The sequence below is a fragment of the Telopea speciosissima genome, chromosome 1, assembly GCF_018873765.1.
Source record: "Telopea speciosissima isolate NSW1024214 ecotype Mountain lineage chromosome 1, Tspe_v1, whole genome shotgun sequence".
Classification (NCBI taxonomy): domain Eukaryota; kingdom Viridiplantae; phylum Streptophyta; class Magnoliopsida; order Proteales; family Proteaceae; genus Telopea; species Telopea speciosissima.
This window is the reverse complement of record NC_057916.1, coordinates 77,258,512-77,273,700: the sequence shown is the minus strand read 5'-3', so window position 1 is coordinate 77,273,700 and position 15,189 is coordinate 77,258,512. Positions and strand designations below refer to the sequence as shown.

Below are 15,189 nucleotides of genomic sequence, written 5' to 3'. Positions count from 1 at the left end.
CACCAAGCTCTTAATGCGTTGCAGATATTCCGCCATAGACAAAGTGCCTTTCTTTAACTGCAATAGCTGATATTTCAGCTGCATTATTCTCTCTTGAGAATGGGAAGCATATGTTTTCTCAAGAGTACTCCACGCTGCATGTGATGTAGTGAGCCCAACAATTTGGGCAAGGGTTATCTCAATCATGGAGGATATAATCCAGCTCAGGATTATTTGATCCTGTTTTTGCCATGCAAAGTAAGCCGGATTAGGAGGGCGAGGATCGGTGGAAGTAGATGCTGGAGATGGTGATAGAGTTTGACGTGGTGCGGGTGTGCTACCATCGACATACTCGTAGAGATCATGGGCATGCAAGAGAGGTAGGAATTGGGACTTCCACAACAAGTAATTGGAACGATCCAGTTTGACGGGGAGCAGGGAGACGATGTTGGTGGGAGAGATGAGAGCAGTCTCGGTGGTGATGGCTGGAGTGGTGGTGGAGGAGATGTTTGAGTCGCCCATGGCTCTTTTTGACGTTGGTCGAAGGCTACTCTGATACCAAGTAAGAGTTACGTTTGAGTTTGAATTCTCCTTATCGTTTTCTTGTGATAAGGAGTGGTATATATATATTTGAATTTCAAGTGCATACAACGGATTACTTTGTTACAAAAGATAAGGTATCTCTTCCTGTCTTGTAGGAGTCAGAGTTTCCTTAAGAGATGGAGTATCCCCAACCTTCCTTGACTCTAGCAATGATGTATTCAAAACTTGAATATTTGAATTCGAATTTAAGTTATCCTTTACACAGAACAGAGACAACAGAGAAAATAGGAAAACCTTTTTCCCGAAGTTTCCAACTAAGACCTCCTCCAGTTAGAAAAAGATTTTATTTCGTTTAATTTATATTGTTATTTGATAAGTATGTATTAAAGCAACACGGAACTACTCTCTAACTTCATCTGAGGTTTTAATAATTCTTCATTAGGGTTTTATAATTCTTCTTCTGTTAAATTTTTTTTTTTGGAAGGGATGAAAAATGTATGATTGGGGATGGTCCTTAGTCTTAGTTAATTTTCTATCAATCGTGTCTTTGTCTACAGGGAAATGGAAAGAGGTAGATGTGTTATTGGCCACAGACTAAGGGGTTTGGACGGTGATGGTGGTACTGGCGGTGGTCGTGGGTTGACTGTGGAAGAGGATGGTGTCGGCGGTGGAAGAGGATCGGAGGTGACAATGGTGGCAATGATGGTGGTGCTGGCGGAAGAAGAAGAAGAAGAAGCACAGGAAGAAGAGGAAATGGGAGAAGAAGCAAATGGGAAACGTAGGGGAGGGCAAAATTGGAATAGAGTTATATTAAGGGTATTGTGGGGTTTTAGAAATTTTGTACTTGCCATGTCATCACTTAATGGCGTTTTGTAACGGGTAGGGTACAGTTGATAGAATCTTGGGAAAGCAGGGGAGGACATTATCGTTATTCAAAACTTGGGGATTGGGTTGATATTATGTATACTTAGAGGGGAGGGGGATGATATTTTCCCAATTACTTACTATGAGTTTCTTGTTGAGTCGTATAAAAAGGGTTCGAAAGTACGAGATTTGATATTGTAAGATTGTATCTTCATGAGGTTGTAATTTCCTTCTCAACTTCATTTATTTCAGCAAGTTATTTTTATTTAAATCAAATTTGAACCAAATTACGGAGACCCGAACCAAATTGGAACATAATAAAACCGAATTGAGTCGGTAAGGTTTCGAGATTTTGAAAATCATGCAGAGGGTAAGGTTGCGTACATTTTCCCCTCCTAGACCTTGCAGTAGCGGGTACACCGTTCACCAGCACCCTCTCTCTCTCTCTTTTCTTCTCTTCTTCACATTCACATGAACGATCTCTTCACCCCTATATGTATGAAACTGTTTCATTGCTCATCGTTGATTGCTCTCTATGCTGCTTCCTCGGAGAACCCTCGGAAAAATTTTTGCTACTACCCAAGTTGCATGAACTTTTTTGCTACTCGGGCTCATAACCAAAGTAATGGAATAATTCACTTCTCCTTTGGGTTCACAAATACCCCTAAATTTTTGTATTTTCCACAATATCCTTCGAGATTTCATTTCTTTGCATGTTAGCCTGGGTAGCAGCAAAATTTTGTCCCTCCCTTTATGCTATCATGGCTTCTAATCATGTATGGATGTACCAATATAGATACCAAATAAATTGTGATAAGCGCCCTATGTAAGGCAACACACATCTTCTATGGCGCGCTGCCCTGTCCTGCCTGCGCTGCGCAGACACAGGGTTGCGTGCAATGACCGCCTTACCCCCACTTGGGCAAGGCGCTCGGACAGGGGTAAGGCGGTCAAGCGCACTGCCTTGTATCTGCGCAGCACGGCAGGATGGGCAGCCCGCGCCGTAGAAGATCTGGATCCTATGTAAGGTGGATAACATTAAAATACCAAATAACCAAATATATCGTCTAGTAAACTCTTTTGATTGGATCATGATCCAATATTGTCTAGCCACAATGAACAAAGCAAGTAAGAACAGAGTACACTGGTTCCTTATTCTTTCCCCCAAGCAAAATCCTGAACCATTTCAAATTAAAAGGGCGACTCTTCCTTCCGATCAAAGAACAGACCAGAAGGTACACCACCTTCAGGAAGCAAAGCCAATCTCACAACACTTTCTGCACCTTCTTCAACACTCAAGGCTCCAGTTTGGTAGTTCAAGTCAGTTTTGACAAAACCAGGACAGACACAGTTAATGGTGATGGTAGGAAGCTTTTTGGCTAAAATCCTTGTGTAAGCATTCACAGCTACCTTTGACACTATATAAGCAGACATATTAGCAGGCCAGCCTTTCGTTTCTAATGCATCACCATCATCTTCTTTGAAATCCTTTAGAAACCCATTCAACAGTTCATCCAATCTCTCTTCTGTGAGACCTTCATCACTTAACACCTCCCTAATCCTTTCACCAGGAATATTCTGAAACAAAAACAATGAGAAATTAAATCCCAAATCACAAAATTAAATCATCCCTTCGCCGAGGTGGGATCTCTGTTCATACCTTTAGCTTCCCCATGGAGGAAGAAACATTAACGATTCTAGGAGAATTAGATAACTGAAGGAGGGGAATAAGTGCTTCAGTTACTCTTTTGGGTCCATAGAAATTTGTTTTCAGACATTCTTCAGTCAATTCATAAGTTTGAGTCAGTATTTCCTTCCAATTGGGTGTCTGCAGCATCAACAAATAAAGCAATTCAGAACTTTCTATACCCAATTCTATCTACCCATTAAAACAATCTAGATTAAAGGCTTATAACCTTGCCATCACTGGTTCTTGTGGCCTTTAAAGCATCACCATCTACTTCTGTTCCACTAATCCCTGCGTTGTTCACCTGTAGATATATGGCACAGAGCAACTCTCAAAACTTAAAAGCAGAGATCGGTATTGGTAAAAATTTCTACAAATCTAATTTCAATCTTACCAAGATATCAAGCTTTCCAAAGTGGGTTTTGATGAAACCAGCAAGGAAAGCAATACTAGCAGGGTCAGTGACATCTAGTTGATGAAAAACTACACTAGAGAGCCCAGATCCCTTAAGAGCTTCAACAGCTTCAGCACCCTTCTTCTCATCTCTAGCTGTTAAAACCACTGTGACTCCATTAGAAGCTAACTGTCTACAAATCCCAAGTCCGATTCCCTTATTCCCTCCTGTAACCACTGCAACCCTGTAATGAAATGGTGATCAACGTTACTTTACTAAATTGAACCATGGAAGAACAGAGAGAGAGAGAATGGAATTAAGTACCTTTCTTTTGTTGGGCTGGTGATTGCTTCTGCTGCCATTTTCTTGCAAGTGATTCTTGATTGTAAGGTTGAGAGCTAATCAATAGTTTGCAAGAAACTTATAACCATACAAATGCACAACCAGATAGTTCAGGAAGTGTAGAATTTTCCACTATGAAGTTACGACGTGGCCGATAAATAGCCAAAGAAAGAAGATTTTCTCGCCGTTCATTCCTGGAAACTTCTTCTTTTTCCCGTTCTCTATTTTAATTCGGAGATAAAAGAGCAGAATTAGAATTACCATGGATCCTGATCCTCTACTGGCGAGCTGCCTAGTAGACCGTGCTGCTGAGGCACAGTAAGGCAAGAAATGACCGCCGTACCCCCACTCAGTCAAGGCGCTTGGACAGGGATAAGGCAGTCATTTCTTGCCTTACTGTGTCTAGGCAGCACGGTCTTGCTGGGCAGCTCGGCAGTAGAGGATCCAAATTGAATTACCTTGCCTGAGTGAAACCTGATATGGACGATAATCTTCTTACGGTTTGGGTTCTTAGCTTCAAGCCTCACGACTGTTTGGGAATCTAGGCATGTTCCGTTAGATGTGACAGAGATATTAAAACTGAAATGTGACACATATCAACAACATGGTTGATCAGTTATGTGGTGTTTTTCATTTTTACGATGGACCCTATTCAATAAATTCCCGAAACATTATAACAAGATCTAATAAAATTTAAATGATTTAAAAAACCACATTTTGGATCCTCTACTGCCGAGCTGCCAGGTAGGACGGTGTTGTGCGCAATGTCTGCCTTACCCTTGTCCAAACGCCTTGTCCGAGTGGGGGTAAGGCGGTCTTTGTGCACATCACCGTGTCTGGGTAGCACGGTCCTCCCGGGCAGCTTGGCAGTAGAGGATAACTTGCCCCTTAACTACGGGAAAAAAGAATCCATAGGACCAGTAGTTGCATAAGAACACTCTTATTATGGGATAAAGCCAAGAGAACGATTAAGGAGTTCATGAAATCCGAGAGGGAAAGGACAGACGGATTTGCACTTCAGATCCTCTACGATGCAGCTGCCCTAGCGGCTTGAGTGGGGGTAAGGCGGTCATTGCGCCTGTGGCTGTGTCTGCACCGCTCGGACCGCTAGGGCAGTTGCGCTGTAGAAGATCTGGATCCACGGATTTGGATCCTCTGTGGCCTGGAGTTGTGTGGCCATCGTGCTGCGCACACACTATAAGAAAAGTGATTTTCGGCTACGGATTTTGGTGACGAAGGTTTCTTTGTTGTCACAAAAAATAATATATAGTGACAGAAGTGTAAACTACCGTCACCTATTGTATATTTACGCGATAGTTAGTGTTGTCTGTTGCTATAATCTATTTTTGGTGACGATAATAATATTAATGTCGCAAAACATGTTTCACAGTGACGGTATTTTTCGGTACCGTCGACTAAAGTGATTTGTTTTTTAAATTAAAGTAAATATCATTGTATAATGATAGTATTTACCGTCACAGAAAATAAACTTGGGCGACGGAATTTTATTAGCTGTGGTGGAGAATAGAAATTTAACAACGGAAATAATATTTCGGTAGGAGAAAATATTCTTAGGGCGACGGTTTATGTTTTGCGGTGGGGGAATGTTATTAATTTTTTTCGCGGTTCTTTTTTCGTCCCTCCCGCTCTTACGACCCCATTCCCGCACGAATTCTGTTTCTTCCTCTCCCTCACATCGTCGCAACCTGTCTCTTCTCTCGCTCTCCTTCTCAAAATCTCTCCTCCGGAAACCCTAGCCCCAACCGTAGAGAGGTGGAAGAAGCAGGAATGTGATGTAGATGAGAAGTGAGAAGGTTCAGCCAGTGATTTGAGCAAAACGTTGAGAGGGCTTCTCGTGGGGAAGAGGAGAAGAGCTGAAAATCGAGGAAGCTTCAAGCATTAGTGGTGGGTGACGTTCGTCTCTCTCATCTCTCTGTCCAACTCCATCCGCAACACCATAGCTTGGTACGACTCTCTCTCTCTCTCTCTCTCTCTCTGAATCTGTGCACGGTTTTGACATTGAAATCCTAGTGGAGAGGGTCTGATTTTGCAAACCAGAAGACGGATGAAAATGATAAAATCATGCTCTCCACTAATTCCATTAAAAAGGAGTTGCCTTAGAGCCTTAGAGACTTCTCTTCGTTTTAGTTAACTCTATGTAAATCTCTTACCCTGTCTCTCTCTCTCTCTGGTGTCCAAGCTATGATGAGTGCTGCTGTGGCTGAGGAGGAGGATACCCTTTCTCTCCTCATCCTACGACCTCTCCTTACTTTCTCTCTCCATCTTTTCCTACTCAAGACTCAGCTTGCTCGTCGGTGGCGACACCCTTAACGGCTGTGCCGGATCTAACGGTTACTCCACTTCCATCTCTGCCACTTTATTGCTTTCAAACTGATGAAAATGATAAAATCATGTTCTCCACTAATTCCATTAAAAAGGAGTTACCTTAGAGCCTTAGACATCTGTCAATTAGTTAACTATGTGTAAATCTCTTACTCTTTCTCTCTCCCTCTCTCTCTCTCTGGTGTACAAGGCAGGAACTTACATTTTGTAAACCTAATTAAGATGGGGAGTTGTTATCATTGTAAAAAACTCTTCTTAGTAATGAATAGACAAGTTTCCCGCCACTTTGTCAATGGTTCATCTCGTTTTTCCTTGTGCAATATATGCTTTAATTAGATGTAGATAATTAAATTTGAGGATGCAATCATTCCCTGCAGTGATTTTTAAATTACCATATATTAAATGTATTGGGGGTGGGGGCAGGCCCATAGCTTAGTTGTTCAGAGTGTTGGGTCTTATGAGTTGTGGAACTAAATTAATTTTGTGTTGTAAGTTCAGATTCTTCTTTGCCATTGCAGATCTGTGCTCTATTTGGGTTTCTTGCTCTTCTGCTACACCATCATATCTCTGCCCTCTCTCTCTCTCCAACAGGTAATCCGAAGCATAACTGCACATTTGGTTCTATTAGTTGTTTAGTCCACTTATTGTTCTCCCAACTGTAGATTTATTTCTCACCATTTGCTGTTGTTGCAAGGTTTTCTATTGGCTTAGTGCTTGATCAGGTACTGAGCTCTTTCTTCACCTACTGTTCCAACTTAGACTCGTGTTTAACTACACATATAAATGCCTTTTAGTTCAATTTGGTTCTATAATGATTAGAAGTACAAGTATGCTATGCTTTCCATAGAGCTTTGCGTAGAACCAATTTTAAGTTTCTTTTTTAGCACCTTTTTTGTGTTTATTCCACTTGATGCTACGAAAATCCTAGAGGCCTTACGCTTCAACTAAATCATCTGCTTCATCTTGCTTTTCTGCTTGACTGAAACATGTTGTCCCATCTTTTTCTTGAGCTTAATTGTGTTCATCATGTCTTCTTGTTGTACTTTGGCAATCATTTTCTGTGTGACCTTGGAGTATGGAATGTGCAAATATATTAGGGTGTATGGTTGAGGAATGGCCTCTTATATAATTGATTATTCTTTTTATTCTCTTTGAGGATGAGCCAAGGTCCATGAATATTGGTGCCAGACACTTTCTTTTTTCTGATTTCATTCATAGTGCCTTGATTTTTGCTCTTCTTTGAAGGCTGTTGAAGAGAGATTTGAGGATGGGAAGGTGATGGTGTCACAAGTGGGCTTACTGGCTGGGACTGCAGCTGCGGTTGCAGATCCTGAGCTATTGATGCTGGCATTCTGTCTGTGCTGGTTAAAGCTGAGATCGTTGGTGTTGAAACTTGTGATGGGGGGAGTGATTGGAGAAGGGGTGATGGTGTTTTTGAAGAGGGGGTGTTATGCGCTGCACGTTTGGCTGTTGCTTGCTGGTTTTAATTACTTATCTCTTTTCATTATTTTAAGAAGGGAAAGTAAGAGGGTTTTAATAAGAAAACAATCTTTTTGGCTTGGTTTTAGTTCTGCTTGTATTGGAGGGGTATTTCATATTTGGCCTCCATTAGGTCTAATTTCCAGCCAAAAGTGCTTGGCTTTTTTAGCCAAACGTGCTGGAGAGTTCGAGAACTTTGAGTGGGTCTGTCGACATCTTATCTGTTATAATCTTATTCTATTTCGAGCATGTCTCCTTGACGTTTCAGGTCCAGCATCAATATGAAATTGAATGTAATGGGTATGAGGAGGAGCTGTTCCCATGATTCTTGAAGTTTAAGAGACACAGTTGTTATATAAATGGTTTCTTAAATCAACTTGTGAAGTCATTACAGCTTTGTTCTTGACTTCTTGTCTGTCCTGATTGTTTATCTTTCGTTAGCGAAGTCTTTTCCCAACTTGCCCAAAGAAACCTTTTTTCCTCTTGTTCTCCTACAAATCATAACAATGACCAGCTGGAGAGGTTAAATTGGTCATCACAGATGTGACATCTTGATAGCTGTCTAGTTTAGCCTATGCTCCATATAATTAGTCTAGAATAACATAATAATAAATAGGTATCATGGAAATTATGCAAGGCCTAAGAAATTAACTTCAATTTTGTTTCTTAAAATCTCTTGCCATGATCAGATATTTGAAGCTCAAGCTACCATAAGTGCTGTAACTAAGATCCAGTAATTAAAAGGAAAACCAGACTTTGTCATACACTATTAAATCTTATTTTCCATCTGCAAATGCAAATTCATAGATCCTCTTTGCTTTTAATTTCCAAAGCTTAAAACACTGCACCCACAATAACTATAGCAACAAAAGATAGTTCATTCCTATCCACTTAGTATATTTTTCTACTTTTCAAAAGACATACAAACCATAATTTATAATTGAACAGTTGATAATACCCACATTAGATTTAAAAAAAACAAAAAAAAAAAAACAGAGAAAAACACACTAAAGATCTCTCCAATTAATCCTTTGCAGTAGTGTAGATGATCATGCATGAACCACAGTTGATGGGACATACTCCTCCTGGCTCTCTTGGAACTCCTCATCCTGGTTCTGGAACCCATAAGTGTTCTTATTAACACCATTGTAGCCTCCCCTGCCCATGGTATTGGTGAACTCATTAGTGTTCTTATTATAATTAACACCATTGTAGCCTCCCCTTCCCATAGTATTAGTGAACTCATCAGTGTTCTTATTAAAATTAACACCATTGTAGCCTCCCCTACCCTTGGAATTGGTGAACTCATCAGTGTTCTTATTATAATTAACACCATTGTAGCCTCCCCTACCCATGGTATTGGAGAACTCATTAGTGTTCTCATTAACACCATTGTAGCCTCCCCTGCCCAAGGAATTAGAGAACTCATTAGTGTTCTCATTAACACCATTGTAACCTCCCCTACCCATAGTATTGGATGAGAACTCATTAGTGTTCTCATTAACACCATTGTAGCCTCCCCTACCTTTACCTGACTCAACTTCTCTGTATGAGGCATACCCATTTTGATTTTGATTCTGATTCTAATTGTTGTTGCCATAGAAGTACTTGCTATTCTCCAAGAATCTGGTGTCACTCATGCCTTCTTGCTTCATCTCATTCTCATTGGTCATGCCTTGTTGCTTGGTGCTGTACCTGTAGTTGTTGGTGGGGTACCCAGTAGTGAAGCTCTGCTGCTCATAGTTTTCATGAGTGTATTGTTGGGTGTGGGCCTTTTGAGGGAAATTGACAGAGTTGGGTGAGAACTTCTCTGAAGCTTGACCATAAAGGCCAAAGCCATTTTGGTTCTGTGGGGAGGATCATGATGAGTCAGCTCAAACATATACACATAGTGTTCTACAAAATAGACAAAATATAGAATGTTCAGAGGGTGATGTTGATGCAGATGTTAGTTGGGTAAGATCTGATGTGGAAGGTACTATCATTGACACCCCTGTTGAATTGATCAATGCAATGGGAAGTTCAGATGGCAATACTTCGAATTGATGGATCATAAAACACGGTGAGTCTCATATTCTCTCTTTTGCTTTCAATTGATTTGGTAGGAAATATATTAATTGTCAACTGGCTTGACAATTTTTTGTCGTATTGTTTAGGTATATATGGGAGTTTCCTAATTCTTAAATCATTATTTGTCATTATTTGGATAGTTTTTAGTTAATACTTATTGAACATACTTGTACACTCAAAGTCTTGGTGCTAGAGTTTAACCTGCATAAAATGTATGAGATTCAACAATGTGGTTTTAAATTGTTTTTATTTGGATTGTTTTATACCAAAAGTCATGTAATTATGGATCAGTGGTTATTTACACAATTTACATTTTGATAAAGCCATACATGTTGATATATGATTTACCTTTTTTGAAAAAAAGGTTCTTAAAACAGGTTTGGAGAATGAGCAACCAGGAAGGTAGAAGTATGAGTCAGGGTGCATCTGGTTAGTCAATTCCAAGATTATTATTTAAACTTTTGTTACAGCTTATTGCTTGTACCCTTTAATTTTTTGTTTAACTTTTCACAGGCCGTAAACGTAAGGGTCAGAGGGGAAAAACCATGGCTAATGACATTGTAAACATACCCAATGGACAAACATTTCATATTGAAGTGAATGAGCATGGCCAACCTTGTGCTGATGAAAAGTCAGTTGCTAAATTAAACACTTAGGTTGGTAAACTATCAAGAAACTCCTTACTCTTACCAGTAACATACTCTGATTGGCGGTTAGTGCCAGAGCCCTACAAAGATGTGTGGAACAAAATAACGGTATTATCTGTATTAGAATATAATTAGTTTGTCTTCCACAAAAATGTTTATTTAGAATATGTAACCATATCCTAATTTAATTTTTTTTCCTTTGCAGGAGAAGTTTGACCTTACAGAAAGGAGTAAAAATTGGGCCCTCGAGAAACTAAATGATCGGTGGAGGGATCACAAATGTACTTTGAAATCTGAGTTTTATGATAAGTATGATACAGATGCAGAACGGCGTGCGAACATTGATCTTACGTGTATGACAGCAGAGCAATGGGATATGATGTTTAAGATGTGGGACGATGAAAATTTTATGGTAATAGTAATATATAACATTTGTAGTTGTGTTTAGCCATTTTTTTTGTTAATTACGATACTATATTTATGTTCATAACGGTTTTAATTAAATTGAATATTCTTGTTAGGCCCTTTCAAAAAGGAATAAAGACATTAAGTCTAAACAGAAAATGCGTCATAGGACAGGATCCACTTCTTTTGCTGTCAAACGCGAGAAGTTGGTAAAAGTTTTGATTTATATTAATATTGATTACATTGAGTTTGGATTTATATTACTCCTAATATTTGCTTTTTGCTTATTTTTATTGTTTTATTTCATATAGCGAAAAGCGAACCCAGATCTTTTGCCTCCTTCTCGAATGGAAATGTTCGAATTCACTCATACTTCCAACAAATCTGAGAACCCTATAGACACCGAGTCAGCTAATACATTGGTTTGTATATTTTAGTATACTAAGTTGTTTTTTATTTTTTAAATGGTTTTCCTTCGATGTCCACTTTAGTATATTCCCTCATAATTTTCTTGTTCAATGTCTCCTACAGAAGAAATTAAAAGACAGACTTAATGAGGAAAGTGAAGAGAGTCAACAAGATAAAAATGTTCAAGATTCAGTCTTTCAAGAAATATTGGGAGAGGATGTACATGGGAGGGTGCAAATGTGGGGGGCTGGAGTAACCCCAAAAGAGATGTATGGCAAGGATGGATTGCGTGCCCAACGTAGTGCCCAACAGTTGAAAAATCTGAGAGAAGAGAATTCCGAGTTGAAAGCTAAGGTGTCTGAGTGTATTGAGCTGATTTCTCAGCAGAATCAGAAGATAGCTGACCAAGATGCAAAGTTTAGGGAAATGGAGGATTAGATGTTTTCCGAAATGGAGTCCAGGATGCATGCATTTACGTAAGAGTTTATGAGAAAGACCTAGCCTTCCTAATGATAGGTACAACGTCAAATTTCTAATCTTTTTAGATGTGTTTTGCCTAACTAATTATGATATAGATATTGATAGTTGCTACTTGGTCTGTTTTCTAGTAGGTGCAATCATGGACAACCTTTATGTATTGTGAATACTTTATTATTATTCTTATTTCCTGCTAGTTTATTAGTCTACCTAAATTTTTAGGGGGTCTTGGTTTTCGATGTCTACCAAAATTTTTAGCTGCTGAGATGGGTGTTCTTAAGACCAAAGAAATTGGTAATGGAGGTGGGAATATAGGATGAGACAGACCTCTCTCAATTCTCTCGTTTCTCAGTTGTCATCCTTGTTTCTTTCTGGTGCCATCTCTTCTCCTTATACAAAGAAAAATGGAGAAATGAAAAGAGAAAAAAATATGGGAAATTTTGTCACATTCGCTCCCTTCCAATGAAGCCAGTTCTAGGAACGGTTGTCTTAAACAAGATGCAGAAATCAGTGGTAGTGGCGGTTGATTGTCTGTTCCATCACAAGACATTCAATCGTTATGTCAAAAGAACCAGCAAGTTCATGGCTCATGATGAAAACAATGAATGCAACATTGGTGACCGAGTAAATATCTCTCCCTTTCCCTTCCCAATCCCACCAGTGTGTGTGTGTGTGTGTGCAGTTGCTTGTGGTTCTCATTTAACTCTTTTTACAGATTGTAACTATTTTTTTTCCGATAATGTTTATTAAGTATTTAATCGCTGTCTCTGGCAATCTCTTCTTGTTGAAAATAAAGGCAGAAGTGGTATTTTTCTGTTTGGGCTGTCAAAAGAGGCAATCTTTATCTCAGCGATGCTATGTGTGAAAATGCAATACTGAAACTATAAAAGTGTAAAATGGTCATTTGCGTCTCCAGATGCACGCAGGTTTTAAAGTCCTAATGCCCTGATCTTTGGCCTTAGAGAGTTCTTCTACTCAAGGTGACTCATTGGACCAGTTATGGTTACCTGATGCGGGCAAGTCCAATAACTTACATAATCCTATGGGCCCTGGACATAAACCTATTGAGGTTATATGATTGAAATACTACTTGAGGAAGCAAGTTCTTATAGGGAAAGTGATTAAAAAACTTTGTTGAAGAGAGATCCTAGTGGAATGTAACGATAGAAATGAGATGGGATTAGTCATTAGTATTGATGTAGGGGAAGAATGGGGTCATTAGGGAAAACTCAAGGAGAGCTAACCTAAATAAATTCAAATCGATTGAAACTTCATAAATAGATTTACTGGCCTAGTTACACCATATGATTAGTTAGGTGGTATTCCTCTGACCTCTTTAGTGCCTGGTTGGTATGTGTAGGTTTTCTAAGAGAGAAACTAATTAACCAGTAGTAAATCTCTGAGAAATTCAATAAAACTTATAAAGTATAGTCATATCTATAATGAAGAACAGTATCATATTGGAATTGATAGGTTGCTTGGAATAAATTAAGAAGTCAATCAATGACTTGAGAAGCAATAGGTGGAAAATCAAGAATTTCATGAAATTTGATTAAACTGATTCAAAACTGAAAGAAATCTAGCCAGCTTTTATAGATTTTGCAAAGGTTCTCTCTCTGAGACTGAAGGAGGCATTGGATCTCATCTTTCTTGGAACCTGAATGCTTTTGTGATAATGGGCTGAATATGGATGGTTTAGTGTTGGTGAATGAACATATCAACTGTTGGATTAGTTGTGGAAGAATGGGTCTTTTGCAAGCTTGACTTGGAAAACGCATAGGATATTGTAGAGAGAATTTATTAATCACTTGCTTTAAGGTTTAGATTTGGATTACAGTTTGTGTACTGTTTTCATTCCTAGATAGCCCTGTTTCAAGGCCGTTTCAGATCAGAATTCTATCATTGATTTCTGAAATTCATATGATGTTTTGGATCTGAAACTCCTATTTCTTGAACTGTTTGCTACATGTTTTTAATTCTGATTTCAGGTTGCTGCTATTACTGTCCAATTTAGTTTCTAAATCTGATCCTTGTTTCTAATTTTTGTTTGACTTGCTATTCATTGGATTCTAGTTGCAATTTTTTGTTAGTCACTAAATTTGGATTTTCTATTTTGTTACTTGCTATATTTGTGTTCATGATATCTCAAATCTGACCACCAGATTTGAATCAAAGTTTGCTGAATTGTTCCTCATCCCCACTACCACATGATTGGATATCCATTAAAACTACTATATAAGAAATATATGTGAGAAAAAAGAAAGGTTCAAAGGCAGAGAAGCGAACAAAATAGATACACCTCCCCATACCTAGCCTTCCTAATGATAGGTATAATGTCTGATGCAGTGTCTTGAGTAGTTGCTAACTGCTTTAATATACTTGTGCAGAGTGTTGTGTTGCTTGCTAATGTTCATCAAATGAGTGATTTTCCTTTGAAGACCAATTATCTGTTTTATCTCGGCTCATCTGCTCTCTAAGACTGTTGCGTTGCTTGCTAATGTTCATCAAATGAGTGGTCTTCTTTTTGCTATTCAAAAGAGTGGTCTTCCGTTTTGAAAAGCAATTATCTGTTTTATATCAGCTATTCTGCCCTTTAAGAGTGTTGCGTTGCTTGCTAGTGTTCATCAAATGAATGATCTTCCCGTTTTGAAGACCAATTATCTGTTTTATGTCAGCTCTTCTGCTCTCTAGGAATGTTAGTGGTAATAGTCATGATCTTCCCAATTTTTGTGATATTCCCATGGTTTCAAAAAATGGGACTCAAACTGGCTTAGTAGAGATTGAATCCTATTTCTGTTGATTTTGTACAACAAAAACTGGATTGATCAAAGTAGGAAAATTTCATTTTCTAGTACTTTCTTTTACCACCAAAACAAAAATGGTGACCCCTTATCTCATGGCTCTAATTTTGTGATATTCCCATGGTTTCAAAAAATCGGATTCAAACTGGCAATTGCTGTTGCATTTCTACGGTCTTGTTACATTATCACCATGGGAACTGATCCCATGTTCTTACCAATATATTTTGTTTGAGGAAGAATAGTGGCAAATTCTGAGGACTTGTAATTATTCAATGGAAGAAGCTAGAAGCAAATAATACTGGTTTCAATATTGGCGTTAAGACTTGCAATTTAAAGACTCAAAAATCAAAATGAGTCCAAAGACAGTCTGGAAATATTGTAATTTGCTGGCAGATTGTTCATACTTCATAGTCATATTTCATTAGTTTATTTAAAGAAGAATCTTAACTTGAGTGGTGTAGTTTATGCCTTACCACCAAAACAAAAGTGTTGTGAACTCACTTGCTTGGTATTTCAAACATGTTAGATCTGAAGGTTCTATACTCCTTTTTGGCCAATTCTGACTGATTTGAATCCGAATTGATGGAGACCAATTTGATGCCTGTTTCTGAGTTTTTAAACGTTGGTTGTACTCTGTAACTTGGAGGAACAAACCTCTAATTAGATAGAGGTTTGTTGGTATTCCCAAGTCCCAACCATTGTTTTTGTGAGGCATCTCTCTTGCACTATTTTCCACTGAAGTTTAAAATT

At 38.7% G+C, this 15,189-nt stretch overlaps 2 protein-coding genes across 2 annotated transcripts in view; one reads left to right on the top strand and one right to left on the bottom strand.

The window, feature by feature from the left end:
- The window catches only part of LOC122654917 ((+)-neomenthol dehydrogenase-like), a 68,978-nt gene that overhangs the window by 43,457 nt on the left and 10,332 nt on the right, over positions 1-15,189 (top strand). The window lies entirely within an intron of this gene.
- On the bottom strand, positions 2,543-3,865 carry LOC122662622 (short-chain dehydrogenase/reductase 2b-like). The gene is made up of 5 exons (XM_043858309.1): positions 3,792-3,865; positions 3,468-3,711; positions 3,303-3,377; positions 3,047-3,214; positions 2,543-2,964 (listed from the first exon to the last, which is right to left on the bottom strand). The coding sequence occupies exons 1-5, from the start codon at positions 3,827-3,829 to the stop codon at positions 2,578-2,580; spliced, it is 912 nt and encodes a 303-aa protein (XP_043714244.1). The 5' UTR covers positions 3,830-3,865; the 3' UTR covers positions 2,543-2,577.